Consider the following 27786-nt stretch of genomic DNA (forward strand, 5'->3'; position numbering starts at 1 on the left):
TGCGTTTTTGAACACACATTTTCGATGAGTTTTTGATGCGTTTTTTTTTTATTGGTTAATAGTAAAGTAGTGCGACTCTGATGCCAGTTTGATGCAACTTTACACTGTCTGGCACTCAGGTAGTATCAAAGTCGTCATACTTTCCTATTAGCCCCCCAAAAAACGCAAAACAAATCAAAAACGCAACACTGGTGTTTTTGATGCAGGTCCATTGAAGTCTATTACATGCAAAACGCAATCTGCTGTGGTAAAAAGTCCCTGACCCTTTCCAAAAAATGCACCGGCTCAAAACGCACAGATGTGAACTAGATCCATAGCAAACCATGTTAAATGGACTTGAGCGGGTTTCTGCAAAACGCACTAAAAACCGCATAGGTGTGAACCAAGTGTAAAGCAGAACTAAACTCACAAAGTTCCGACCTCCACCTTCTAGTGATGTGGTGGTTATATTCCTCGAGTGCTGGGTTTTCAGCCTCTTGCTTGGTCGGTGGGGGGGGAAATTAATCCTGTGCATGCGCTGCTTAGTGTACATTTAATAGAAAAATGTGAGATAAGTGTAATATTGTGGAGGAGACAGCATGTATCTTCTGTAATAAAGAGCTGCCAGCTTGCAGTTTATTTTAAGATCATTTTTAGTTTCGACTTTAAAGCACTAATTGTAAAGGATATTTTTTTATTAACCACCTCAGCCTCGGAAGGTTTTACCCCCTTAATGACCAGGCCATTTTTTTTGCGATACGGCACTGCGTTATTTTATCTGACAATTGCACGGTCTTGCGACGTTGTACCCAAACAAAATTTATGTCCTTTTTCCTCACAAATAGAGCTTTCTTTTGGTGGTATTTGATCGCCTCTGCGGTTTTTATTTTTTGCGCTATAAACAAAATAAGAGCGACAATTTTGAAAAAAAAAATATATATATATTTTTTACTTTCTGCTATAAAACATATCCAATAAAAATATGTAAAAAAATCAAATCTCTTCTCAATTCAAGCCAATATGTATTCTTCTACATATTTTTGGTAAAAAAATCACAATTAGCGTATATTGATTGGTTTGCGCAAAGGTTATCGCGTTTACAAACTATGGGATATTTTTTATGGCATTTTTATTTTTAATAGTAATGGCAGCAATCAGCAATTTTTAGTGGGACTGCAACATTGCAGCGGACGAATCGGAAACACTAAAGCCTCGTACACACGATCGGATTGTTAGCAGACAAAGCGCCAGACTTTTGTCCAAAGGGCGTGTGCCGTGAACTTATCTTGCATACAAACGGTACACAATTGTCGGCCAACAAACACGAACGTAGTGACGTACTACGAGGAATTTCAGCTCTTGAGCGCATCCCTTTGGGCACCTTCTGCTAATGTCGTGTTTGGTGAGCATTGATTCCGAGCATGCGTGTTTGTACTTTGGACTTTTGTGTGACGGACTTGTGTACACGCGATGCGAAAATCTTTCAACAGACCGTTGTCCGCTGAAAATTTACTAGCCTGCCATCCAACATTTGTTGGCCGAAAGTTGGACAACAATTGTCTGATGGAGCGTACTAACGGTCGGATTTTAGGCCAACAGCCTGTCATCACACAAATTCCTGCCGAAAATCTGATCATGTGTACGAGGCTTTAGTGACACTTTTTGGGGACCAGTGACACTAATACTGTACTAATGACACTGGATGGGAAGGGGTTACCATCAGGGGCGATCAAAGGGTTAAGTGTGCACCTAGGGAATGCTTTCTAACTGTGTGGGGGATGGACTGACTGGGGGAAGAGAGGCATCTGTGTTCCTGATTAGCAGGAACACAAGATCTCTCTCTCCCTCTGTAACAGACCACCGTTCTGCCTCTCCACGAACGATTGTGGGTGGCCGACGGCCATCGCAGCCACCAGACCCGCTGATTGGCTCCCACTGTGTCCAATCACAGCGGGAGCAGGACTCTGGAGGCGCGCGCACGTGCCCCAGATCCAGGAAGAGGAGACAACGTACAGTTGGGTATATGTGTGGTGGACGGTACAGAAGCAGTTAAAATAATAAACACTAATTACTTACCTACAGGGCAACCCCAAACCTCCTCTTCTGAGGTACCCCTCTGGCACTCTTGGCTCCTCCTCTTCGGTGTGTGCCTCCAAAGCTTGCTATGGGGACACTCATGGGGGCTTACTCCCGAGCCGGGCTGTGTGCATCAATAGACACACACAGTGTGGTTCAGCCGCCAAACCCCCCCCTCTCTCCTTACAGGATTTGATTGACAGCAGCAAGAGCCAATAGCTGCTGCTGCCGCCTCTTTGTCCTGTGAGAGGTGGTACACGGACCAGTGCCGCTGCAAGGGAGCACAACGCTGGAGCGAGTGAGGATGCAGGTAAGTATTTAGGGAGGTGAGGGACATTTTCTACCTTAATGCAGGGAATGGATAAAGGTTAAAAAAAAAAAAGTATTATCTTTAGAACCACTTTAACTAGTGTCAGACAAGAGCAGAAATATTGCCTGGATGATATGGAATGTAAATACTAGAGGTGCACCAAATTTTGGTGCCGAAACTGAAACCGAAAATTCAAGATGCACTTGGCTGAAAACTAAACCAAAAAGGACAGTTTTTTTTTTTTTTTAATACTTTTATATATAATTGTATTGGATTCAACTTTTTCATTAATATCATCAATTGAATTGAAAATGAATTTATTGTCGGCCATTATCGCCACATTTAGCGCAAGAAAAGCTCAAGAAAACTGCATCCCTTTAACCATTTGCCGACCGGCGCACGCCGATATACGTCGGCACAATGGCAGCGGTGGGCAAATGGGCGTACCTGTACGTCCCCTTTAATTGGCAGGGCTAGCGGGCACGCCCGCCGCGTACAGCGTGACCTTGTCTGCGGGTCCCGCGGACTCAATGTCTTCCGGTGTCCCGGCGATCGTGTCCCGGAGCCGCAGAATGGGGAGATGCCTATGTAAACAAGGCATTTCCCGTTCTGCCTAGTGACATGACAGAGATCTACTGCTCCCTGTCATCAAGAACAGTGATCACTGTCATGTCAGTGGAAGCCCATCCCCCCCACAGTTAGAATCACTCCCTAGGACACATTTAACCCCTTGATCGCCCCCTATTGTTTAACCCCTTCCCTGTCAGTGTCATTTACACAGTAATCAGTGCATTTTTATAGCACTGATCGCTGTATAAATGACAATGGTCCCAAAATAGTGTCATAATGTGTCCGATGTGTCCACCATAATGTCGCAGTCATGATAAAAATCGCAGATCGCCGCCATTACTAATAAAAAAAAAATAATAAAAATGACATAAATCTATCCCCTATTTTGTACACGCTATAAATTTTGCGCAAACCAATCAATATACGCTTATTGCGATTTTTCTTACCAAAAATATGTAGAAGAATACATATCGGCCTAAACTGAGGAAAAAATTTGTTTTTTTATATATTTTTGAGGGATATTTATTATAGCAAAAAGTAAAAAATATTGCTTTTTTTTTTCAAAACTGTCGCTCTTTTTTTGTTTATAGCGCAAAAAATAAAAACCGCAGAGATGATCAAATACCACCAAAAGAAAGCTCTATTTGTAGGAAACAAAGGACGTCAATTTTGTTTTGGTGCAACGTCGCACGACGGCGCAATTGTCAGTTAAAGCGACACAGTGCGGAATCACAAAAAGTGCTCTGGTCAGGAAGGGGGTAAAATCTTCCGGGGGGCTGAAGCGGTTAAATTCTATGTATGTCCTCACAATGGTTCGCTGCGCTTCCGTTGTGGTGGTAAAAATCCAGCTTGTAGCATTTTTGGTCAGTTGGGTTCACACTTTTGTGATCGCAGACATCGCATGTGATTCCCACCGCATTGCTGTCTGCGATGTCTGTGCGATGCAAATTCGATGCATTAAAAACTGTATGGTTGAAATCGCATCACAGTCACACCAAAATGGTGCAGGAGCATTTTTTTTGGTCTGCACTGGGATCGGATCGCATCGGTGTTCACACTGATGCGATCCGATTCTTGCGCCATTTCACAGTTTGCACTGCGATCTACAAACCGATCAGGGTGTCATTAACTTTACATTGACACCCGCAGCCATTCGCAGATGTCAGTGTGAACCGCCGGCAATTCAGGTTCAGGTGCGATGCGGCAACAAGCACAGGTATCGCGCGGGTTCCCGCATTGCACAAGTGTGAACCAAGCCTTAAAAAAAAAAAAACGCACCTAAAACGCACCTCCTCTTTGAAGTGCATTGAAAACCCAGCAAGAATGCATAATTTAGTCCCAGTTCACACGTATGCAATGTGGGAACCAGTGCGATTCCAGTTCCCGCATCGCATGTTACTCACCGGCGGTTTACACATCTGCAACCGCTGCAAGTGTCAATGTAAAGTTAATGACACCCCCAGATCGGTTCGCAGATTGCAGTGCGAACTGTCAAAGGGTGCAGGAATTAAATCGCATGGGTGTGAACACCCATGTGATCCGATTCCAGTGTGGACCCAAAAAAAAAAGCAAAAATGCAGGATGCGTTTGCGATCCCCATTACTTTTAATGGCACCCAAATTGCGGTGCGATGTTGCCGTGATTGACGCCCGACGAATTGCGGTAAAATCGCACAAACAGAATCGCGGGATGCCTGTCGCCCCAAAAGAAGCTTCCTGAACTTCTGTTGGGCGACAGGCATCCCGCGATTCCAATGGCACGGTTAAAGTAATGGGGATCACAAGCACGTCTGCGTTTTGTGGCAATTCAGAATTGTGGGCAGAATCTCGGCGATTCCACCCCGCGATCTGGAACGCCATGGTGTGAACAGAGCCTAATGCACCCGTGTTATGTTTTCGATGCATTTTTTTGAGTCGCATGACCTATGAAAAACAAACCATAACACAGTAAAATCGGCATAAAATCGTGAATTTGCTGCAAAATCGCATGCGTTTTCGTTGCCATTATCGGCACCTTTTTCTCTTATCGGCAGTAAATATAACAGTGACCTTTCTCCAAGGAAGTCCTGAAAAGTAACTTTTATGATCATGACTTCATATTGTATAAATAATGTCATCGTTTTATTGTTCCAGATTGCACAACATTTGCCACCAAAGGTCATAGGACAGAACTGGAGGCTGCTATACAGTACAGACAAGCATGGCTTCAGCCTGAGGACAATGTACAGGACTATGAGTGCAATCAGCTCCCCAGCTTTACTGATTATTAAAGATGATGAAGGAAAGGTAATTCACTAATAACATAGATTTATGATTGCACATAAAATGTTTTTTTTTTTTTTTTTTTGGTTTGTTTTTCTTCCCCCGTCATTGTTGGTAGGTTCCATGCACATTTTTTTTTAATAAATTTATTTTTAATTTTCTTTTTTATTTTATTTTCTTTTTTTTAGATTGTGCCCCTCTTTTCCCCCTGCTTTCTTCCCTTCCCTCTCCCTTCTCCTGCTCCTTATTTTGTTTTTTTTTTTGGGGGGGGGGGGGGGGTTAGGTTGGTTGGGTTTTGTTTTGGGTTTTTTTTTTTTTTTCATCGTTTGGATGAGGTGGGGATGGTGGGTTCTAAATATTGTATAGAAGGGTTTATTAGATAAATGATATAATTGAGAAAAGTGATTTAAGGTAGAAGAGCAAAGATAAAAGTGTATATATACAGTCTACACTTTATTTTTTTTTATTTTTTTTTACATATCTTTTTGTACAGTATTGTATGGTTTGTCCCAAATGTAATAAAAATTGAATTATATAAAAAAAATAAAAAAATCACTAATGACCAAGCCACAGACATCAGATAAACATCTGCCTATCCTGCTAATAACAGAAACAGTTGGCACGGCTCGTGAGGGCTCTTTCACACGGGACGGATCAATGATGACCCACCCCGTGAACATCCGCTGTGCTCAGCGGGGGATCGCTCCGCCGATCCCCACTGAGCAGGAAGATGACAGGCCTGTCTCTGCACACTGTGCAGCGACGGACCTGTCAGAACGCTGCTCTCCCCTATGGGGGGATCGGATGACGACGGACCATAGAGTCCGTCGTCACCCGATCCGATCCGAAAACGGATGGAAAAGTAGGTTTTTCCTCCGCTACACTTTTTCGGATCGGAGTGGGTCGGATGGCAGCGGACATGTCACCGCTGACATCCAACGCTCCATAGAGATCTATGGAGGGTCCGTTCAGGTCCGCCTAAAAAACTGACAGGCGGACCTGAACGGATCGTTCGTCTGAAAGAGGCCTTACGCGTATTTTTGCTTTTGATTTTGTTACATGTTCCGGTTCACATAGCATCACTTAATAAAAAAAAAAAAATGAAAAAATTGCCGCTTATCTTTTTACTTGGCTAAAAATCTTAACTAACTTTCCCTTTCTATTTATTATTTATGTGGTTCTAAAGGCAGAAGGTTTTTTTATCTTAGTGCATTCTATGCATTAAGATAAAAAGCCTTCTGTGTGCAGCAGATCCCCCTAATACTTATCTGAGCCCCATCTCGATCCAGTGATGTTGCCCAGGAGCCTCGGCTGTCTTGTACTCTCCCTTCTCATTGGCTGAGACAGCAGCATTGCGCCATTGGCTCATGCTGCTGTCAATCAAAGTCAGTGAGCCAATAAGGAGAGAGAGGGGGGCGGAGCCAAGCCTCCGCTCCATATCTGAATGGACACACACAAAGCATCGGCTCAGGTGCCCCCATAGCAAGCTCGGCAGGAGAGAGGAGCAAAGAGAGCCGGCGGGGGACCCGAGAAGAGGAGGATCTGGGCCACTCTGTGCAAAACCACTTCACAGAGCAGGTAAGTATAACATGTTTGATATTAAAAAAAAAAACAAAAACAAAAAAAAAACCAAGGCTTTAATATCACTTTAAGACCCCTTTCACACTGAAGGCTTTTTAGCGCTAAAAATGGCGCCTGTAAAGTGCCAGAAAAAAAACGCCTCCCAAGCCTCTCCAGTGTGAAAGCCCGAGTGCTTTCACACTGGGACGGTGCGCTTGCGGGACGTTAGAAAAAGTCCTGCAAGCAGCACCCTTGGAGCGGTGGAGGGGCGGTGTATACACCACTCCCAAAACGCCCCTGCCCATTGAAATGAATGGGCAGCACTGCCGAACCGCCTGCAAAGCGCTTCGGCAGCGCCGCCACACGGGCACTATTAACCCTTTATTCGGCCGCTAGCGGGAGTTAAAAGCGCTGCTAAAGCGATGGTAAAGCGCCACTAAAACTAGCGATCTAAAGCTGAAATTAGATCAAATCTACCCTTACAGTGCCCCCCCCCCCCCCCCCAATGCACGTGTTAAAGTATATGTGAACCCTTGCCTTGTAAGACAACCCAATCAGTTTAAAATAGGAATGAAAAACAAACACACACACATATATATATATATACACACACACACACACACATACACATTGTAAAATTCTTTTTTTTTTCATTTTTTTTTATAAGTGATCACATAATCTATAGTCTTAGCTGCATAAGGTACTTGGAGAGTTGGGGCGAAGAAACAGCAGCACACTGATCTTCCTAGTGAATGGCTATGCAGGGGGCGTGTCAGCAACAAGTCTGATCATTGGAGGACAAGCATGCTGTTCTCCCAGCACAGCCAGAAAACTGACCACGCTGGGAAGCATATGCTTCTATGCCTAGAGTGGTCAGTTTTGAAATAGGAAAGCAGGGGGGGGGGGGGGGGACTGGCAGGATCATCACGTATTTCACACAAAGGAGCAATACAAAGAGGACAGGATACTTGGTACATGTTGTAGATGGTACAACAGACACAATTCAGGATTATGAAATATTGAGGTAACCTATTCTTTATTTGCTTGTTTAGTCTAGGGGTGCGGGGATAAGGTGTCATACCTACCTTACTCCTGGCCGCTGCAGACTTCCTCCATACGTGTGATTAGTCCCTCGCTGCTGCCTCTCTGCCCTCTCCAAGGTGAACTGACCCTTTAATAAATCTCTTGCAGGTGTTTGGAGGCTTCTCTTCCAATGAGCTCAAGGTTAGCCCTAGTTTCTACGGAACCGGAGAAACTTTTCTGTTCAGCTTTTCACCACAGCTAAAGGTATTAATAGAGACAACTAATAATCCAGCTATGCTAAACTCTTTAAAAAAAAATGGATGCATTCTAAATGATACCCCAACGTGTCTGTGTACTAGACTCCTGTACTTTAGCCTTCAGACTGTGAGAGGCCAGCAATCCGGCATTCCTGACTTGCTGATTGGAGGAGAAAATGCAGAAATGACCTCATCAGTCAGCTGCTGCTTCATTGCTAACGAATCAGAAGTACCTTGGATTACGAGGATAATCCGTTCCAGGAGAATGCTTGTAATCCAAAGCACTCGTATATCAAAGCGAGTTTCCCCATAGGAATCAATGGAAACTCAGATAATTCGTTCTACAGCCACTGCTTGTCTATGCAGTACCGCATGTGGCCAGAGGTTTGGGGGGCGCTGGAGACACTCGGAGACAGGCACCCGGGAACGAATATCCGAATGTTGCAGCTGAAATTGAGACTCATCAGACCAGGCAATTTTTTTCCAATCTTCTATTGTCCAATTTTGGTGATCCTGTGCGAAATTGTAGGCTCAGTTTCCTGTTCTTAGCTGAGAGGATTGGCAACCGGTATTGTCTTCTGCTGCTGTAGCCCATCTGCGTCAAGGTTCGATGCGTTGTGTGTTCAGAGATGGTATTCTGCATACCTTGGTTGTAACAAGTGGTTATTTGAGGTAATTTTGCCTGTCTATAATCTTGAACCAGTCTGCCCATTCTCCTCTGACATCAACAAGGCATTTTCCTCCACACAACTGCCACTTACTGGATATTTTCTCTTTTTCAGACCATTCTCTGTAAACCTGTGCTGTGCACGAAAATCCCAGTAGATCATCAGTTTTTTAAATATTCAGATCAGCCCGTCTGATACCAACAACCATGCCACGTTCAAAGTCACTTACATCCCCTTTTTTTTCCCAGTCTGATGCTCGGTTTGAACTTTAGCAAGTCGTCTTCACAACGTCTAGATGCCTAGAGTTGCTGCCATGTGATTGGCTGGTTGTGTCAACAAGCAATTGAACAGGTGTAGCTAATGAAGTGGCTGATGAGCGTATATTTTACTGTATATTTATCCATTTGCTGATATTTCCACTGTAGAACAGATGTTTCCTACGACAGTAATACATATGGCCCTAGTTACTTGCTATCATAAAAATGTACAGCTGAACTCCAGACAGATATAAAAAAAGACACAAAAGAATGTAGCTCTGTAATCACTAATATATCATTAAATGTATTTTTAAGTACCCACATTTTACTTACTATAAGCCGGCTTATACAATCCCCTATACAGCATAACTCAGACTGGGAGATGTAAAAGCAGCACAAGGAGCCATTCGGTTGTGCTGCAGTGATCATGTGCTATCAAAAGGCAGACTGATAGGGGGAGAGAGCAGAGTGACATAGAGATGAAATCCTCATTCTGCTGCTTCTCCCTTATTGGCCATTCACAGGCTGGGAAAGTGAGGCACTAGCTAGTATCAGAGCCAGATACACACAGGTTACATACGCCGCGATCGTTACAGCGAGAGCGATAACTCTAGCACTAGACCTCCTCTGTAAGGCTGAAATCACATCTATGCATTTTTAGCGCTTTTTGCATTTTTCAGATTTGCTCTAAAGAACGTGTTCCATAGGAAACCATGTTAAATGGACTGTAGTGCAAATCTGCAACATGCAAAAAGCACTAAATCTGCATAGGTGTGAATCCAGCCTAACTCTAAACATGTAACCTGTAAAAAAATTTAAAGCGTCAACTATGGAGATTTAGAAGTACTGAAGTTTGGCACCATTCCACAAGTGTGCGCAATTTTAAATCGTGACATGTTAGGTATCTATTTACTCGGCGTAACATCATCTTTCATAGTATACAAAAAAATTGGGGTAAAGTTAGTCCCCCCCCCCAAAATTTTAAAAAAATTGGTGCGCAACTACCGTATTACATAAAAATTGCAATGACCACCATTTTATTCCTTATGGTGTCTGCTAAAACAATATAAATAATGTTTGGGGGTTCTGAGTAATTTTCTAGCAAACAAAATGATGATTTTTACATGTAGGAGAGAAGTGTCAGAATTGGCCTGGGTGGCGAGGGGTTAATTACCATAATTAAGTAATATACCTATAATTATTATATATTGTTTTTAAGGTAATTTACTATATTTTCAAAAACTGTACTCAAGCAGGTGGCTTAATGAACAAATTACTGAAGTTTGAAGTTATAACTTCCAACCAGTAATTTCACAGTAAATAGATAAATAATAAATTATTATCGTATAACATATAGCATAATAATATATAATTTTGCTTGCACCTTTTCAGCAGCAGCAGATTCTCATTCTCCTTCTTAACTGTGTTAGAAAAACATGGGATTGTGGGTAAATCCTAGACACATAAACACATGTATTTCCTTGTAGTTAAGAGGGCTGGGCTGGAAGAGATCATTTGTCTTTTAGACACACCCCCTTCAATGACACTGCAGTGAGAGGCGTGCCTCCACTGCAGTATTTTTACTGGACAGCTGGGACCAATGGTACTCTACCATTGGTCCAAGACTCCAGTCTGTCCATTGAGCTCAGTGCTTCTGACAAGAAGTGAGGAGAGGCACTGTGAGCTCATCCTCTCAGTCTGCTGCAAACAGAGTGTGCCGGCTTTTATTTAAAGTGGCCGCTCTGTATGTAGCTTCTGACAGGCTGCACAAGGAGCCCCGTATCTCCGGAACCATAGGTCGTAGAAGCCCCAAATGGTGGGGCAGGATTTAGGCTACATACCCCCCAAATTTGGGGTCTCGGTGACCCCAGGTCGCCGAGCTATTTCTTTTTAATGTTCATGGCCCTGCCTCACCTGCCTTCCCTGACTGCACATCCCTGGTCAGGAGGCAGTAAAACCACAGCTCAACTGCCTATTTTTACCCCCCCCCCCCCCCACCACCACCACCACAAGTGCGCACTAAACTGCAGCACACAGGCTACATACCCCCCAAATTTGGGGTCTCAGTGACCCCAGGTCGCCGAGCTATTTCTTTCATGTTCATGGCAGGTGAGGCCCTGTCTCACCTGCCTTCCCTGACTGCACGTCCCTGGTCAGGAGGCAGTAAAACCACAGCTCAACTGCCTATTTTTACCACCCCCCCCCACCACCACCACCACCACCACAAGTGCGCACTAAACTGCAGCACTGAACTGTCAAGTCCCTGCTCTGCCAGTCAGGGCTTTGCTGTGTGCCGGAGCTGTGTAAATCTCAAGACTGGATGGACAGAGCTACAATCCTCAGGCAAACAGTTCTTATACTGTATATGCATTTCATCTGTGTAATCAGACTTTTAACAGGAGTTCAGCTTTACTGTTTTAGAGTAAATAATAAATGTTACTTTTACTTTTATCCTGGCCCCGGCTTAGAAACCGTGAAGAAAGTTTCTTTCTGTATCTCTGTTTGGAAATGTGACTAATTAATCTGAACCCGGCTGTATCCGGTCTTTTTAAAGACGTCAACCAGATTGTAAGTGTATACAGTACAAAGGTTTGTCCGATATATTCAGGACTTTTGTGTCATTTATTGTAGCAGGAAATGAGGACCTTTCACCGGCAGTGTACAGCACAGGAAAGTCTTCTTAGATCAGAAGATGTTTCCATCACATGTCCCATAATAAGAGAATTACTTCTGATTCTTGGACAGTGGTTGGAGCCATGCAAATCATTCTGTTACACCTCAATGGCAAGATGCACATCCAGAACCCAGTGGTATCTGGTGCTCAATATTTTGGGGGGAGGCAGCAAACCAACACGGATGAGAAGACGACGATCCCCCAACCCCCGTCCCCTGCAATCACCACCCGCGGGAGATGGACGGACAGAGGTCTCCTTACCTTATGACAAGGATCCGGGGTAGGGCTGCTGCTCCTCGCTCTGGGGCCGTTGCTTCTCCTCCGCCGAACAGGAAGTGAGTCCTGAGACCCGATTGGCCGGGAGTCCTAAGACTCCCGGCCAGTCGGGTCTCAGGACCCGCTTCCTGATTGGCTCGGAGGAGAATCAGGAAGACAATAGTGAATATTAATTCGCTATTGTCACACAACTGGTTGGGATCGGGGTGCAGTGATCTGAGCTTCCTGAGCCGACCCTTTTTTGAAGCCAATTAGAGCCTCAGGCTCTAATGACGTGCTTAGGAAAAAAAAAAAAAAACAGTTGAAATACATGTGTCCGGCACCCTGCATGTAGATTAGGGGCCGGGCGCATGGATTAGGGGGGGCGGCGCCCCTGCACCCCGTATAGATGGGCCGCCACTGCCAGAACCACTGGTGTATAGTGCAATTATACGCTCATATTAATAATTCCAAACTGCATACAGCTGTTTCAGGCTTTTTGTCCATCGTCAGTGCATTGTGTGAAAACCATGGCCTCTATGGAGCAGGGCTTGGGACCCAACAATGGATAGAGTCTTCTGATTGACAGAAAGAGATGGGAAATCTCTCCAAAAAACATATCTATTTTTAGTTTAGAGAGGAAGGGATACAACTTCTCACAGTGTTTTTTTTTCCTTCCATGCTTAATTTTCTTCTGACAACTGCACCCCCATTTCTTGTCTTGGTGTCAGGACCAGGATCTGAACCCATGACCTCTGCTGCATCTGCCAATAGATCTTGCTGAGCCACCTGAGATACTAAGCAGCTCCCTACCTGAATCCTTAGATATAAGTACCTTCTGTTGTCTTATTTCTGGGGAACCTTGAACTCCTTGCTCCTCCCATGAACTTCCTATTTAACCCATGCTTTTGCACTTCTTGTTTATCAGATTATTGTGTTCTTCTCCAGCTAATATCTTGCTCCTTTCACTCCTGCTGTCCTCTGTATCTTCACTACAGCCCTTGGCTTGTTCCCCGACTACGCTTCCGCTTAACCCCAACCTGCAACCACTGGATACCAACCTTTGGCGTGTTACTCACAATGTTTCTGCTTGATCCCCATCTGCTACCGGCCCCCAAACTTGCTCACATCCTGGTAGGGCGATCCTGAGAACCACGGCCTGTCCCTAGCATGCAGCCAAACCTATTTCCACCATCAGGAGCTCTGGTAAATACCGGCTTGTGTTTAGGCCCCGCAACCTGGGGTGAGCCCGCATCATCTGCCAGGGTAATCTGCTTGTGTTCTTACCCTGCTGGTTGGTGGGAACCTCTCTACTGCTATAGCTACTGGTCTCCAATCCTGACCCCTGACTGTGACACTTGGGGGTTGAATTATCAATAATGGAATAATAATAGAGTGCAAAATCTGGTGCAGCTCTGCATAGAAACCAGTAAACCTCCAGGTTTTATTGTCAAAGCTTAAAGTATAACTAAATGCAAAATTTTTTTTTTTAAAGTTTTGGATAGAGTGGAGATGGATTAGAGGCCCTGTCAATTTTTTTTGCTATCTGTCCCCCCCCCCTCCCGTTAAGGAGATTTACTCTCTCTATTTGTCCTGTTTACCATTATTATTGAAAGTCAAAATAAAAGAAACTCCCAAATTTTGAGTTGTCCCCAGAAAAGTAATAAATGTGAAATCTTCCAATGGGGACACTAGTTCTGGTGACCTGGGTGTCCCCAAGAAATTCCTTTATTTTTCAGAGATTTCCTCTCACTTCCTGCTTAGCTATGAGACAAGAAATGAAGGTAAATCTTCACAATGGGACAGAGATGGCAAAAAAAATCTGACAGGGGTTATAACCCCGCTCGCACTATCCAAAATGAAAAAAAAAAAATGTTTTGCCCATAGTTCTACTTTAATTGAACAAGCTGATGTTAGAAGTTGATTGGCTACCATGCACAGATGCACCAGATTCCGAGTGCACCGGTTTTAGTAAATCTCCCCCTTGATGTCATAGGGATGGAACTTTTAACAATGTTTTCATTTCCTTTTCTAGTGACAACCACATCCCCATTTCTTGTCATGGTGTCACAGGGATGGGGCTGACACTGTTTTTATTTCCTTCCATATCTACATTGCCGATGAAAGCTGCTCCCCCATTTCTTGTCATGGTGTCAGAGGGCTAGGAATTCTGACAACGTTTTTTATTTCCTTCTATATCTACCTTTCCGGTAACAACTACCCTCCATTTCTTGCCATGGTGCCACAGGGATTAAAATTCTGACATTTATTTTATTTTCTTTCTATCCATGCCAACTGCTCCCCATTTCTTGTCATGGTGTCCCCTAAATAGAACTTCTGTTTTTTATTTTCTTCCATGACCACTTCTCTGGTGACAACTGCACCCCATTTCTTGTCATGGTGTCCCCTAGATAGAACTTCTGTTTTTATTTCCTTCCATGACCACTTCTCTGGTGACAACTGCACCCCATTTCTTGTCATGGTGTCCCCTAGATGGAACTTCTGTTTTTATTTCCTTCCATGCCCACTTCTCTGGTGACAACTGCACCCCATTTCTTGTCATGGTGTCACAGGGATGGGGCTGACACTGTTTTTATTTCCTTCCATATCTACATTGCCGATGACAGCTGCTCCCCCATTTCTTGTCATGATGTCAGAGGGCTAGGAATTCTGACAACGTTTTTTATTTCCTTCTATATCTACCTTTCCGGTAACAACTGCCCTCCTTTTCTTGCCATGGTGCCCTCTAGATAGAACTTCTGTTTTTATTTTCTTCCATGCCCACTTCTCTGGTGACAACTACACCCCATTTCTTGTCATGGTGTTCCCTAGATAGAACTTCTGTTTTTATTTCCTTCCATGCCTACTTCTCTGGTGACAACTGTACCCCTATTTCTTATTTTAGCATCACAGGAATAGATCCCCTGACAATGTTTTCATTTCCTTCAATACCTACTTTTCTGGTGACAACTGCACCGGCTTTTCATGCCATGGTGTCACAGGGATAAGAAGTGAGGGGGAAAAAAAGCTTCTCGGTGAGGTTACAGACAGTGATAAAAACCTGTGCAAAATTGTGACCACTTATGCAAAGTTACAAAAATTGAATAGAGTTAGATTTAACATCTATAATTAACTTGTATGTTCCATTAAAGGTCTTTCGGTGGACAGGAGACAACAACTTTTTTGTCAGAGGGGATGTCCAGTCCTTGACATTCGGAGGTGGCAAATAGTAAGTATGCCAGAGTGCTCATGGAAGACAGAAATGTTTATTTTTGGACACATTTAACTTATTTTTACTATACTTTCCCATTATTTCCTTCGCAGTGGTCATTTTGGTCTGTGGCTGGATGAAGATTTGTATAATGGAAGAAGTCAGAGGTGTGACACCTTCAACAACCTCATACTGTCCAGTAGGGAGCAATTCCGCATCCACGGCCTTGAAGCCTGGGCATTCACCTGAGTGTCCCTTGTGGTCCTCCATGTCCATCCTTTGGACAGACTCTTAAAACGATTTGTTGGATGTAACAAATGTTCAGAGAATTGGGCAAAAGACAGATGGGGATTTGCTGGCAATTCAAAATGCTGACGACGGCGGTGTTTTTTTTTTTTTTTTTGGTGTTGGCTGATACAGAACACTGCTGACTGTTTCTGTGACATGGCCTTCCAGGACTATTAAATTAGGGAAGTTCATGAAATATATCTAAGCTTTTAGGCATTGACTGATTTCCCATATTGTGTCACAGAAATTCAAGGTTGTTAAAGAAAAGTAAAATTTTTGACAGTGTTTTAAGTATATATAATTTTAAATTATCCTAAAAATTGTTTTTTTTTGTGAATAGTGTGTGATTATATACTGTATGTACATGAGGCCATAGCTGGCCATTACCTGTTCAGGATCTGCTTTCTGTTTGTGTTCTCCATTATCACCATATCCATGCTTTATTTTTTTCCTCTATGGGTGAAGTGTGATTAAAAACCGTAGATTCTGTGAGCCTATTGTAGCTCTCAACAGTCATTGAAGAGACCCTGTCCCCTTCTTAAAAAATTGAAGGAAAAAGTACAGAAATTTCTTATATTTTAAATGTTTACCTGCACGATTTTTTTCCTTTCTGTAAATTATTTTGTATTCATTTACAATGTGCCTTTGAACTTGCTGGAACATTTGACTACTCCAGAAGAGTCAATTCCCTAGCACAGCCCCTCCCCGCCTTACACATCATAGCCCTCTCCTCTTCTGGGAGTGTCTAATTAGTGTCTGTGCTGGCCCAGCTACTCCTCCCCTCCCTTCTGCTACCTACATAATCTTTTTTTCCTGGCGCCAACATGCATGTGGTAGCATGCTGCCATGGATTGACTCCAGAAAAGAAAAATTACGGTAAGAATTTGCTATAATTTTCCATTCCCTGGCACCAACATGGCAGCATGCAACCACATGTATGCTGCCATGAATTGGCTCCAGGAATGGAAAATTACAGTAATTATTTAATAAAATGTTCCTGGTACCAGCATGGTAGCATACGTGGATTGGTGCCAGGGAATGAAAAATTATGGTAAGTACTTGATACAATTTTTCCATCATGTAGCTGTCGGAGGTGAAGAGAAGATGAATACCATAGAGCTGCCTTTATCAACTTGTTTTACCCCAGAGGATCCCTTGAAATTAATTTCTGGTCCTAGGACAGGGGTCTCAAACTGGTGGCCCTCCAGCTGTTGCTGAACTACAAGTCCCATCATGCCTCTGCCTTTGGGAGTCATGCTTGTAACTGTCAGCCTTGCAATGCCTCATGGGACTTGTAGTTTCGCAACAGCTGGAGGGCCGCCAGTTTGAGTCCCATGTCCTAGGGGAACCTATTAAATCAGTGGGAAGAATGTCCCTCTTACAGTTGTGGTGAAAATGCCCCCTTACAGCTAAAAAGACCATTGGTGTAATGCCATTGGCTCTGCAACTATGCAGGCACCATGAGATGGGAGGTCAGTCAGCTACAGCTCAAGAAACCCCTTGGAACCTCTGGAGGAACCCTAGGACCCCACAGAACCCTGGTTGAGAAGGCTGCTATATAGGGTCAATTGAGTAACAGTTCTGAGTCCGCTGGGGCTGCTAATATCACATCCAAGATGATGGCACTCAGCAGCAGTCTCAGGGCATTTGGATAAGGGAGGCTTTTCCAGGTAAATAACATGTCTAAAATATGTTAATGCAGTATAGAAAGAAAAACCCACTCAAGGTGGCTGTTCCAAAATATCACCTCCCCACCGCCAGTTAGGGTGCAGCCTCAGTATGTAAGATACATATGAGCAAAAATAATCCTGATGGCCACACTCCAAGAAAATATCTTTATTGAAGAAAAAGTCCATACAATCAGAATAAAAATGTACAGCAGCTGACGTGTTTCACACCACTCTTTTACTGGTGCTTAATCATAGCTACATAACAAATGAACAACAGTGATATACAGTAAAACCTTGGTTTGAGAGTAACTTGGTTTGGAAGCGTTTTGCAAGATGAGCAACATTTTTAAACAAATTTTGACTTGATTTACAAGCGATGCCTCGATATACAAGTAGTGTCATGTCACAACTGAGTATAAAAGAGAAGAGAGGCGCCTGTAAGCGTAGCAACATGGTTACATTTGATGAAGGTACAACATATTGCTACACTTAGAGGCGCCTCTCTTCTCTTTTATACCCTGTGGCCCCTGCTGGATTTTGCTTCTAATCCCCTTGTGGAGTCTTCCATTTGTGGATGGACCTTTTATGGTTACACAACCTATCACATTGCTATAGTCTTTTTATATGGACTGTAAACTGAAGGACTTATGAATAAATGGTTGTGGAACGAATCATTTGAGTTTCCATTATTTCTTATGGGGAAATTTGCTTTAATATACAAGTGCTTTGGATTACAAGCTTGCTTCCGGAACAACTTATGCTCGCAATCCAAAAGTTTTACTGTATATACAGATAAAAAATACTTGACGCCCACACAATCATGTGATGCTTCGGGTCCACTCAATAGTAATGGGAACAGTTGAAACCCAGATCGTAACCCTTTGTTGGTATTAGAACCAGGTGGAATCAAAGCCTACATGATGGGCAATAGGTGGCGCCACAGGAGCTCTGCCCCATGCTTTACAGTGCAATACGTTGAATTCCTATGCATTTTGCAAACAATGTTCCTGTTTTATGATCCACTTATTATCATCATCGTTGGATCATGACCCTTAATGTCCTCATATTAATCATGATCGATCTCCCCTAAGGGCAGTTCGTTTTTCTATCATGTTTTAGTCCTTTTTCCATTTACCATCCTTATGCCGATGGAATAATTCCATCGGATATTCCGATCCTGCGTGGGCTTCATCGGATTTTTTCTTTTGGAAATTCTGACGGACCTAGAAATAGAACATGTTTTAAATCTTTTCAGTTCCTATCGGGAAAAACGTTCGTCTGTATGCTATTCCGACGGACCAAAAACGACGCAAGGGCAGCTATTGGCTACTGGCTATTGAACTTCCTTTTTCTAGTCCCGTCGTAGGTCATCGCGTTCTAAACTATTGGACTTTGGTGTGATCGTGTGTAGGCAAGTCCGTTTCAGCGGAACTCCGTCGGAAAAACCGTCAGAGTTTATTCTGACGGAAAAAACGGTCGTGTGTACGCGGCATAAGACAAATGCATAAGACATATTGTTTCTAACACTCTGTGGCCTGTGTCTACGTGCGCACTGCCAGGGTGTTGGTCCGATTTTTTGCCTATTACCTCCCGGAGCTGCGATGCTTTCTTGGCGCCCCTCCCCTGTCCCCCCTACCCGATTCATTATTGGGTGCGGGGACGTGGGCGGGGCTGTTCCTCCCTGGCACAGTGCCACGCTACCGCTTGTGTAGTTGATGCATTTGCGCCGTCTGCTTACACAGGTAGGTGTCACTATCTTGGCTGACGGTGGGATGGACGTCTGGGGTTCAGTGAGCGGCTTCCGCCCTGACTCTGGCGCCCGTCCTAAATGTCATGCCTTGCGTGGCGCTGGCTGGGTGGGGTCCGCTCGCTACACAGGGAGCATTTAAACAGCCCTTTTTTTATTCACAGCCAGTTCTCCCATTGATACATAATTTGTGCAGTCTGCTCTTGTTACTACTAGTTGTCACTCCCACTGGGCGGGGTCCGCTCATTACATAGGGAGCATTTAAACACACTTCTTTCATTCACAGTCAGTCCCCTGGGGACCTACGCTGTCTTGATATCAGTTCATACTCATGCTATTTGGGCTCTTTTCTTTGATTAGCTTACTTCTTTATTTTTTAGCACCATTTCGTATTCATATCTTTATTGATCCACAGAATGGAGCCCATTTTTCCTACTGTTCCAGATACTCTGGGTCACACCTACAATTATGCTCCCTGTGTTCCTGTTGGACCCTACTACCACAGCTTCCGGACCAGGCATTCCTTCCAGCCCTAGCACCCCGGCGGTGTGTTTGTTTCACACTAAGCAGATATGTGAGTCCTACAGGGATGACTATCCTATCCTCCCTGTATGTATATTTATTCTTTGCCAATTTTTGTCTATGAATGGTTGATTTTGATATACTTACCTCCCTTTATATAGATGTATCATTCATCCGCCCCTGACGATTGGATAGATCCCATGAAACGCGTCGGGCTTAACCTAGATGCAATGCATACATATCTACATGGTTTTTGGATCCAGGCAATATCATGGATTATAACTGTTATATTATAGTGATTTTTTTTTATTATGGAGGATAATGCTATTGTATATTCTATTTATACTTTTAACATGTAAATGATTTGGATACATGATTTGTTATATTATGTGCCATTATTGCATGTATTGTCTGCCATGTACCTACTCAATCATGGCTAACAAATAAAAACTTGTTCATGTTTTACTTTGATTCCTTTGATTAACCACAATATACACACCTCATTTAAAGTCCCTACCCATTTTCTTTATGCACCTATTATTAACGTGTTTTACTCAAATATTGAACTGAACAAATGTCTGTAAAACTTTTGCTTATATTAATAATAATTATTATAATAAAAATGATTCAAGCAGAAAATCTCCGCAGGAACACAGACAACAAAATCAGTAGACACGTGCACTGCTAAAAAATGTGTTCATTTTCATTTCATTCGTTTTTGTTTTTTTTTTTAGTTTTTCGGGTTATTCATTATGATCGCAATTCGTAAATTTGTACATTTGTAGATTTGTAGATTCGTACATTCGTAAATTCATACATTCGTTCATTCATACATTCGTATATTTTGTAAATTCGAAAATTTATAAATTCGTACATTCGTAAATTCGTAAATTTGTAAATTTGTATATTCGTTCATTCGCACATTTGTACATTCGAAAATTAGAAAATTCGGAAATTTGGAAATTCAAAATTAGAAAATTCGAAAATCTGAAATAGTAACTAACTATTAAATTAGGTATAGGTATTGTAATTTCCTTTCAAATTTGGCTGATAGTGAACGTAACAAATACGAATTTATCCGAAGTTATGAATTATCTGAAATAACGAATGCCGCATCTAAACAAATGGAACGGAACAAATTAATAATTAATAATAATAAAAAATGTTTTTATTATTATCATTGTTATTTATTATTAATTAATTGCGTTCCATTCATTTAGATGCGGCATTCATTATTTCGGATAATTCATAACTTCGGATAAATTCGTATTTGTTACGTTCACTAACAGCCAAATTTGAAAGGAAATTACAATACCTATAATTTAATAGTTAGTAATAGTTAAGTTATTATTAGGTAATTATTATTTAAGATTTCCGAATTTACAAATTTACGAATTTACGAATGTACCAATGTGCGAATTTAAGAATTTACGAATGTACGAATTTACGAAATTCCGAATGTACGAATTTACAAATTTACGAATGTACGAATTTACAAATTTTCGAATTTACGAATATTTGGAAAAATTTGTCAAACGGATTTTCGTTAATTCGGATATTTCCGAATTAACGAATTTGTCGAAATTTGATAAAAAATGAATTCGGAACGAAACGAATTGCACATGTCTAAAAATCAGATGGAGATCTAGTCTTTTGGAGACTTTCTGTCACTTCCTGTCTATAAGGGCCCGTTCACACCAGAATGTGATGTGGAAAAACCCATGTTCAGTTTTCTGCACTGCAATCTGCAGCGGGTGTCAATGTTAAGTTAATGACACCCCAAATGCAGGCCGTAAATGCAGTGCTTTTGCATATAGTACAGAAGTACCATGCAATCTGGTTTCAGTGCGTTTTTTTTTTAAATAGTGCACGCACTACTTTTTCTGCGGTCCAGTGGGATTCAGCCCATTCAAAATGAATGGGCTCTAATCGCACCACGAAGTACCATGCGATCCAGTTGCAGTGCATCTCCAAAAGTAGTGCATGCACTTCTTGTGGTGTGGTGCAGGGTGATTTGAACCCATTCAAAATTAATACGCTCAAACCGCGCCGCACTGAAACGCATGTGAATCGCAGCGCATTCCTGTGCGATTCCTGGTGTGAACTTGTCCTGAAATCGACATGCAATAATTAAGATATGGAACGTGACAGTCACTGTAAAAATGTCCTGCTGCAACCAACACTCAAAATGTGCACTTTCTGAAAATACAAGTTTCCCTTCAAATAAGGCAAATGTTTTATTTTAGTCTGTTTTTATCTAAAGTCCAATGGTAGTACAATTTAACCACTTGCTTACTGGGCACTTAAACCCCCCTCCTGCCCAGACCGATTTTCAGCTTTCAGCGCTGACGCACTTTTAATGACAATTGCGCGGTCATACAACACTGTACCCAAATTAAATTTTTATCATTTTTTTTCACACAAATAGAGCTTTCTTTTGGTGGTATTTAATCACTGCTGGGGTTTTTATTTTTTGCTGAACAAACAAAAAAAGATGGAAAATTTTGAAAAAAAAATCATGTTTCATAGTTTGTTATAAAATTTTGCAAACAGATAATTTTTCTCCTTCATTCATATGCGCTGATGAGGCAGCACTGGTGGGCACTGATAGGCTGCACTGATGGGTACTGATAGGCACAGATAAGGCGCACTGATGGGCACAGATAAGGCGGCACTGATGGCCACTGACAAGATGGCACTGATGGCCCCTGATGGGTGGCACTGATAGGTGTTACTGATAGGTACCACTGATAGGTGGCACTGATGGGCACTGGTAGGTGACACTGATGGCCAGCATTGTTGATAAGGCACTGATTGGTGACACTGATAGGTGGCACTGATGGCCCCCTGATGGGTGGCACTGATAGTTGTTACTGATAGGTACCACTGATAGGTGGCACTGATGGGCACTGGTAGGTGACACTGATGGGCACTGGTAGGTGACACTGATGGGCAGCATTGTTGACGAGGCACTGATTGGTGACACTAATAGGTGGCACTGATGAGTGGCACTGATGGCCCCCTGATGGGTGGCACTGATAGTTGTTACTGATAGGTACCACTGATAGGTGGCGCTGGTGGGCACTGGTAGGCAGCACTGTTGTGCACTGGTAGGTGGCACTGGCAGGTGGCACAGATGAGTTGGCGGGAGCTCTCCTTGATCGGGACCGATGTCCCTCTGAAAGCCGCCGGTGATCGGCTTTTTTTTTCTCCTCGAGCTATCAGCACAAGAAAAAATAGCCGATTACCGGCTCTGTTTACATCACATGATCAGCTGTCATTGGCTGACAGCTGATCACGTGGTAAGGGGTCGGCATACTCCGATCTGTGATCAGCCGAGTCTCATAGACTCATAGGGCCGCACGCGCCCTGCAGGGGGAGCACAGACCGCTCGAGCACAGGAGAACGTCTATTGCCGCCCTCCCAGCATAGTAGGTCTACGCTGTAGCCATCATTTGGCTATAGCGCGGATCTCAAGAAGTTAAGGTTAAAGAGTAACTCCACTTTCATTGAAAAAAAATAGCAAATCAAAAATAAAATAATATAGCATATACTCAAGTCATATTGTAATTAAATGTTATTAAAAATGACCTTTCCTTTTCAATCTGCAGCTCTGACATTTTCTATAAAATATGACCACCTGGAGGCGTTCTGTACACAGATGGCTCCCAGATATGTAGTTTCCTGTTTGTGTGATTGGCTTACTGAGTTTCTGCACAAAGTTACAAGTTCGATTTTAGCATCCGCTGCAGCAAAAAATTTTTTTGATGAGATACTCCCAAAGGGAAATCACGTCTAACGGGATTCAGACCCTGCCGCCTTCCTCATTAGAACCCTGCAAGTGCAGCAGCTGATTGATAATTATAAAATCACATTAGATTCATTCAGCACCTGGACTCAGACAAACAAACAGCTATTTCTTCAGAATAACAAAAGGTAGAAATCTGCAACAAAGTTTGGTGAACTCCTTGCAATGTACACAGATCACCCCGAGGGGAATGTTTTGTTTAATTTTTTTTTTTTATTTGTAACAAAAGTGGAGTTACTCTTTAACTTCAGCTTATTCCTAATTCCTCTGCACAACGTTTCTGCACAGGCTGACGCTGGAAATGTGCTTACTCCTGAAATTAAAAGAAATGTGGTACAACCAGATCGATTGCATATCTGCTTTCTTTCCTGTGTACGTCTGAGGCATTACATACAGGGAGGCAGGGAAAATGGAAAAATATATATATATATTTTTTTACAAGAGTCAAAAATCCTTATAATTGCTTTGAAAGTTTATATTTATTGACAGGTCCAGGAAACTATAGTATTGTAGCCATGGTGTTGCAGCTAGTAACAAACAATCCACCAAATCACCTCACTGTCAGACTTCATACATCACTTCCAGAGACAATGAACAGTCTTTTGCTGGTTTTGTTTTTGTTGTTTTATTGGGGAGGGTACAACTTGGATAGGGATTGGAATATGGGATGTCCATAGGATTAATCATTGCCATCGTATTTATAATTGAAGCACAAAAGCACAATATTAGAGCCAGATGATTGGATGCGCATGGACATTACATGTAAATCTCCTCCTGCATCTCCATGTGGACTGTTACTCCTCCTGCATCTCCATGCGGACTGTTACTCCTCCTGCACTTGCTTACTGAAATGAAGTATGTCACATACTCTTCTATTGGGTAATAGGGGCCTACTGTGAATAAGTCCCTTTACTGGCTCTGGCTGCTCGCTGCCACTAGGCCTGAGGCCTGCAGAATCTCTCCCTGGAGGCCTAATAGGTTAAAAGCATGTCTTTAGGTAATGGACTACTGTTCCCAGCCAGCCCAACTTGCAAATCGTGTGCCCTCAGGCCACGCTGACTTGACACAGATCCCCACAGTCTCCTCTCTGATACAGTACTCCCCATCATCCACCGTGTGTATGATGAAGACTCTGCTAATGACCATGTAGAAGAAGAGTTCCCTCACAGACTTCCTGGCACATCCAGCCCTCCATTGTGGTAACACTCGCCCACCTTCCACTGCCCTGAGTACATGATGAGGAACTTGACCGGACCATGCGTTCCGACAGCTTCACCTACCCCTCTGTTCCAGGGGTTCCCTACCACCAACTGTGTGGTGGCAGAGACATTGCCAATGACCGTGTAGAGGCAATGTTCCCTCACAGTTCTCCCTGGGCCTCCTCCTGCGATCGGCGCACCCCCCCCCAGATGGGGATGGCTTCCTGCTGCTGCCTAGCATTCCATTCCTCACTTTTCTTAGCCGACTTCTCCCCCCGTGGCATCTCACCTCAGCTTATATACGAGGCCCCCGTGGCATCTCACCTCAGCTTATATATTGCAGCATAGGCCTGCCTAAATTTGCCTGTGCTGAAAATCCCTAGTAATATAACCCTTACTAGCACCTACCTACTGGTAGAGGGTGCTACAGTATAATACTAATGTCATTACAATATACTACCATTGTCAGCAACTGATTTTGGTATTTGTAATAAATCCCAGTGACTGTATTGTAGGGGTCTATTTATAAAAAAAAATATGACAAGCATTTGCCCGTCCTTGATGAATTTTGACTGTACATCGTTTAATACAGTGATAGTCAGCTCCATCTAGTGGTCATAATCCAGTATTTTTCTGATTGAGATATTTCAGAAAATATACCTCTTTTTTTGCCATTAGTTGGCGCTGACAATCACAGGAAATCACTGTGTTAAACAAAATAAACCAAAATTTGTCAAGGATGAGCAAATGAGTGTTACATTCCTCCAACAATATTATTTTTAATAGACCCCCGTAGTAACTAATTAAAAGAAAAATTTCACATTGTCACATTGGTCTAAGACGATATGTATCCTGGTGACCAGTGTCATGGATTAAGAGCTGCTATTTATTACGAAGCCCATGGCTATCTTCAAATACCAGAGATACTTGGAGGCTGGAGTGGTGTACTGTTGAAAAGTACAATCAAGTCGTATTATGTTTATACAGTAGATTATAAAAAAGGTTTTTGTTTTTGCCTTTATATTCCCCTCTTGGATGGGAAACTTTAGGCAGTAAATGAGCTTTTTTAATTCAATCTTATTTTATTCATATAGAGAACAAGAGAGACAAAAAAAAGGTAAACATTACAAATCTTGGTAAGGTAAACCAATAATAAGTATCATTTAGGTCGGAACAAATGCCTATCCAGGTTGTAAATGAGCTTTTTTAGGCAGGTTTTTCTTCATGGTATAGTAGAAAGAACAAGGCTTGCACTGGGCGGGTCTAGGAACTCTCCTCTTACCTCACAAGCAGGGGTTCCCGGATCATCAGATCACTATCACAAGGACCCTGGGTGAACTGGTGCACTAAAGCAAATGGAATACAGATATATAAACATATTTATATATCATATATATGAAACCAGGACTGTGCAGTACTTTAAATACATACTGCGAAAAATGAAATTATATCTTGTGACAGAAACAATATTTCACCAATAAAAATTGAAATTTAAAAATAAAACCAACAGTCCATTGGGTCCATATATTCTTATTAAATGTGACCTCAAAATGTGAATGTTTGTAATAATATTATTTCCAAATGGGCCAAATGGTTTTTAAAGTTTCCACCTTATATATATATATATATATATACAGTATCTTACAAAAGTGAGTACACCCCTCACATTTTTGTAAATACTTTATTATATCTTTTCATGTGACAACACTGAAGAAATGACATTTTGCTACAATGTAAAGTAGTGAGTGTACAGCTTGTATAACAGTGTAAATTTGCTGTCCCCTCAAAATAACTCAACACACAGCCATCAATGTCTAAACCGCTGGCAACAAAAGTGAGTACACCCCTAAGGCCTCTTAAGGCCTAATGGCGACCTCCAGAGTTAGGGGCAGCTGCAATCTTTCTATGTAGGGTGGGTTACAAGGCATGTTGGGTGTAATGCAAAGGGAGATTCATGGGCGCCCGACACTTCATGAATGCTAAGAGATTAATTTTTTCAGAACTGTGGGAGAGAGGGTTAGGACCAGGATACCCTTTAGTAGTTGCAATGTTACATACCTCCCAACTTTTTGAGATGGGAATGAGGGACGCCTATCAGCAAAAGTATGCAGGCATAGCACACACCCCTTGCCACACCCCCTTAAAGGAGAATTGTGCAAAAAAACAAGATTGGTTAAACCCACAAGTGCTTTTTTTGCCACTACTATTCCTTTATATTGGCTTTCGGAATTTACAAATGCAGCAATTTAGAAATCAAATGAAAGGTTTAGTGCTGGAAAACACTTTTTGATAGATAAAAAGTGCATTTTATATACATCTATATAAATCAGACCAAAAAAAGGGACAAATGAGGGGGAAGAGGGACAGAGGGACATTGCTCCAAATCAGGGACAGTCCCTCGAAATCAGGGACAGTTGGGAGCTATGATGTTAATAAGCACTCTGAGACTTCTATAGGTAGACAGCCAAGCAGGGAAAGGCACCCAGCCGGACACCACATCTGCATGTGTAGACACGCTGCCTCCTATGGCAACAATCTTGAACAGCTTCTAACAAAGGTTGCAATGAACTCTTTCACTTCCTCCACAATCTCCTCTTTAGATCTTCACTCAACTAAGCTCCCAGTCTATCACCTAGACCCGCTGATCCACTGCCACTGGACCTCCTGAGCTCTTCCAATCTTCTCATTGAGTATCTTCCTCAAGCGTCACCCCCATGTCTCTGCTGGGTCCCTAGCTTGGCCCTCACAGATATTCCTCAAGCGTCACCCCACTGGCCTGCTTGGTCCCCGACTTGGCACACAAGGCTGCTCTGCAAGCATCACCTCTGCTGGCTGGGTCCCTGGCTTGACACCTGCTGAAGTTTCCCAACTCTTCAACGTCTCCGGTTGGTGAGAATACTGCTCTGCTACTTGCTTCAGCTACTCACAGTGGTCCCCGGTAATAAGGTGGATGGTCCCTTAGTGGCGACAGCTTCCCCTCTACCTCTGACCACGACATGTTCTCCAGCCAGCAGAACTGTCACTTCTGGTTGGACTGCAAGCCACATTCCCAACCCTACGCTGCTCTCTTGTTTCTGGATAAGCCCTCAGACAGCCTAGCAGCCAGATGTCCCCGGGATAGGCCCAATCTCTGGACTAGCAGCCCCGGGCAATACAACACACGTCCACCCAGACAGCCGTTCAGGTGGCCCAGAACCCCGATCACCTGACCCCACCCAAATAAATATGCTTTTCAAGCAGGCCAAGGGACCCAAGAAGATCCCTGCCCATTGGCTGAGATACCCCATCTATTCCTAATCTGTCCTTGCAATGCCCTTGTCTGATCTAAAGCCAACAGATACCATCTAGTGACAGAAGAGAGAAGTGCAGCAATTCCAGAATAATAGGGGGTACACACGGTCGGACTTTGTTCGGACATTCCGACAACAAAATCCTAGGATTTTTTCCGACG

At 42.8% G+C, this 27786-nt stretch overlaps 1 protein-coding gene across 2 annotated transcripts in view; it reads left to right on the forward strand.

Moving 5' to 3' along the window:
• Positions 1-19793, forward strand: part of TLDC2 (TBC/LysM-associated domain containing 2) — a 40852-nt gene extending 21059 nt beyond the window's left edge. The window contains exons 3-6 of one of the 2 annotated variants that reach the window (XM_073606602.1): positions 5068-5220; positions 7948-8043; positions 15043-15119; positions 15215-19793. In XM_073606602.1, coding sequence (XP_073462703.1) covers positions 5068-5220; positions 7948-8043; positions 15043-15119; positions 15215-15350 — 462 coding nt within the window. In that variant the 3' untranslated portion in view covers positions 15351-19793. The remainder of the gene's footprint in view (positions 1-5067; positions 5221-7947; positions 8044-15042; positions 15120-15214) is intronic. The other variant, XM_073606603.1, reaches the window with a different exon arrangement.
• The last annotated feature ends 7993 nt before the right edge of the window (positions 19794-27786 follow it).

Source organism: Aquarana catesbeiana, linkage group LG12 (genome assembly GCF_042186555.1).
Source record: "Aquarana catesbeiana isolate 2022-GZ linkage group LG12, ASM4218655v1, whole genome shotgun sequence".
Taxonomy (NCBI): Eukaryota; Metazoa; Chordata; class Amphibia; order Anura; family Ranidae; genus Aquarana; species Aquarana catesbeiana.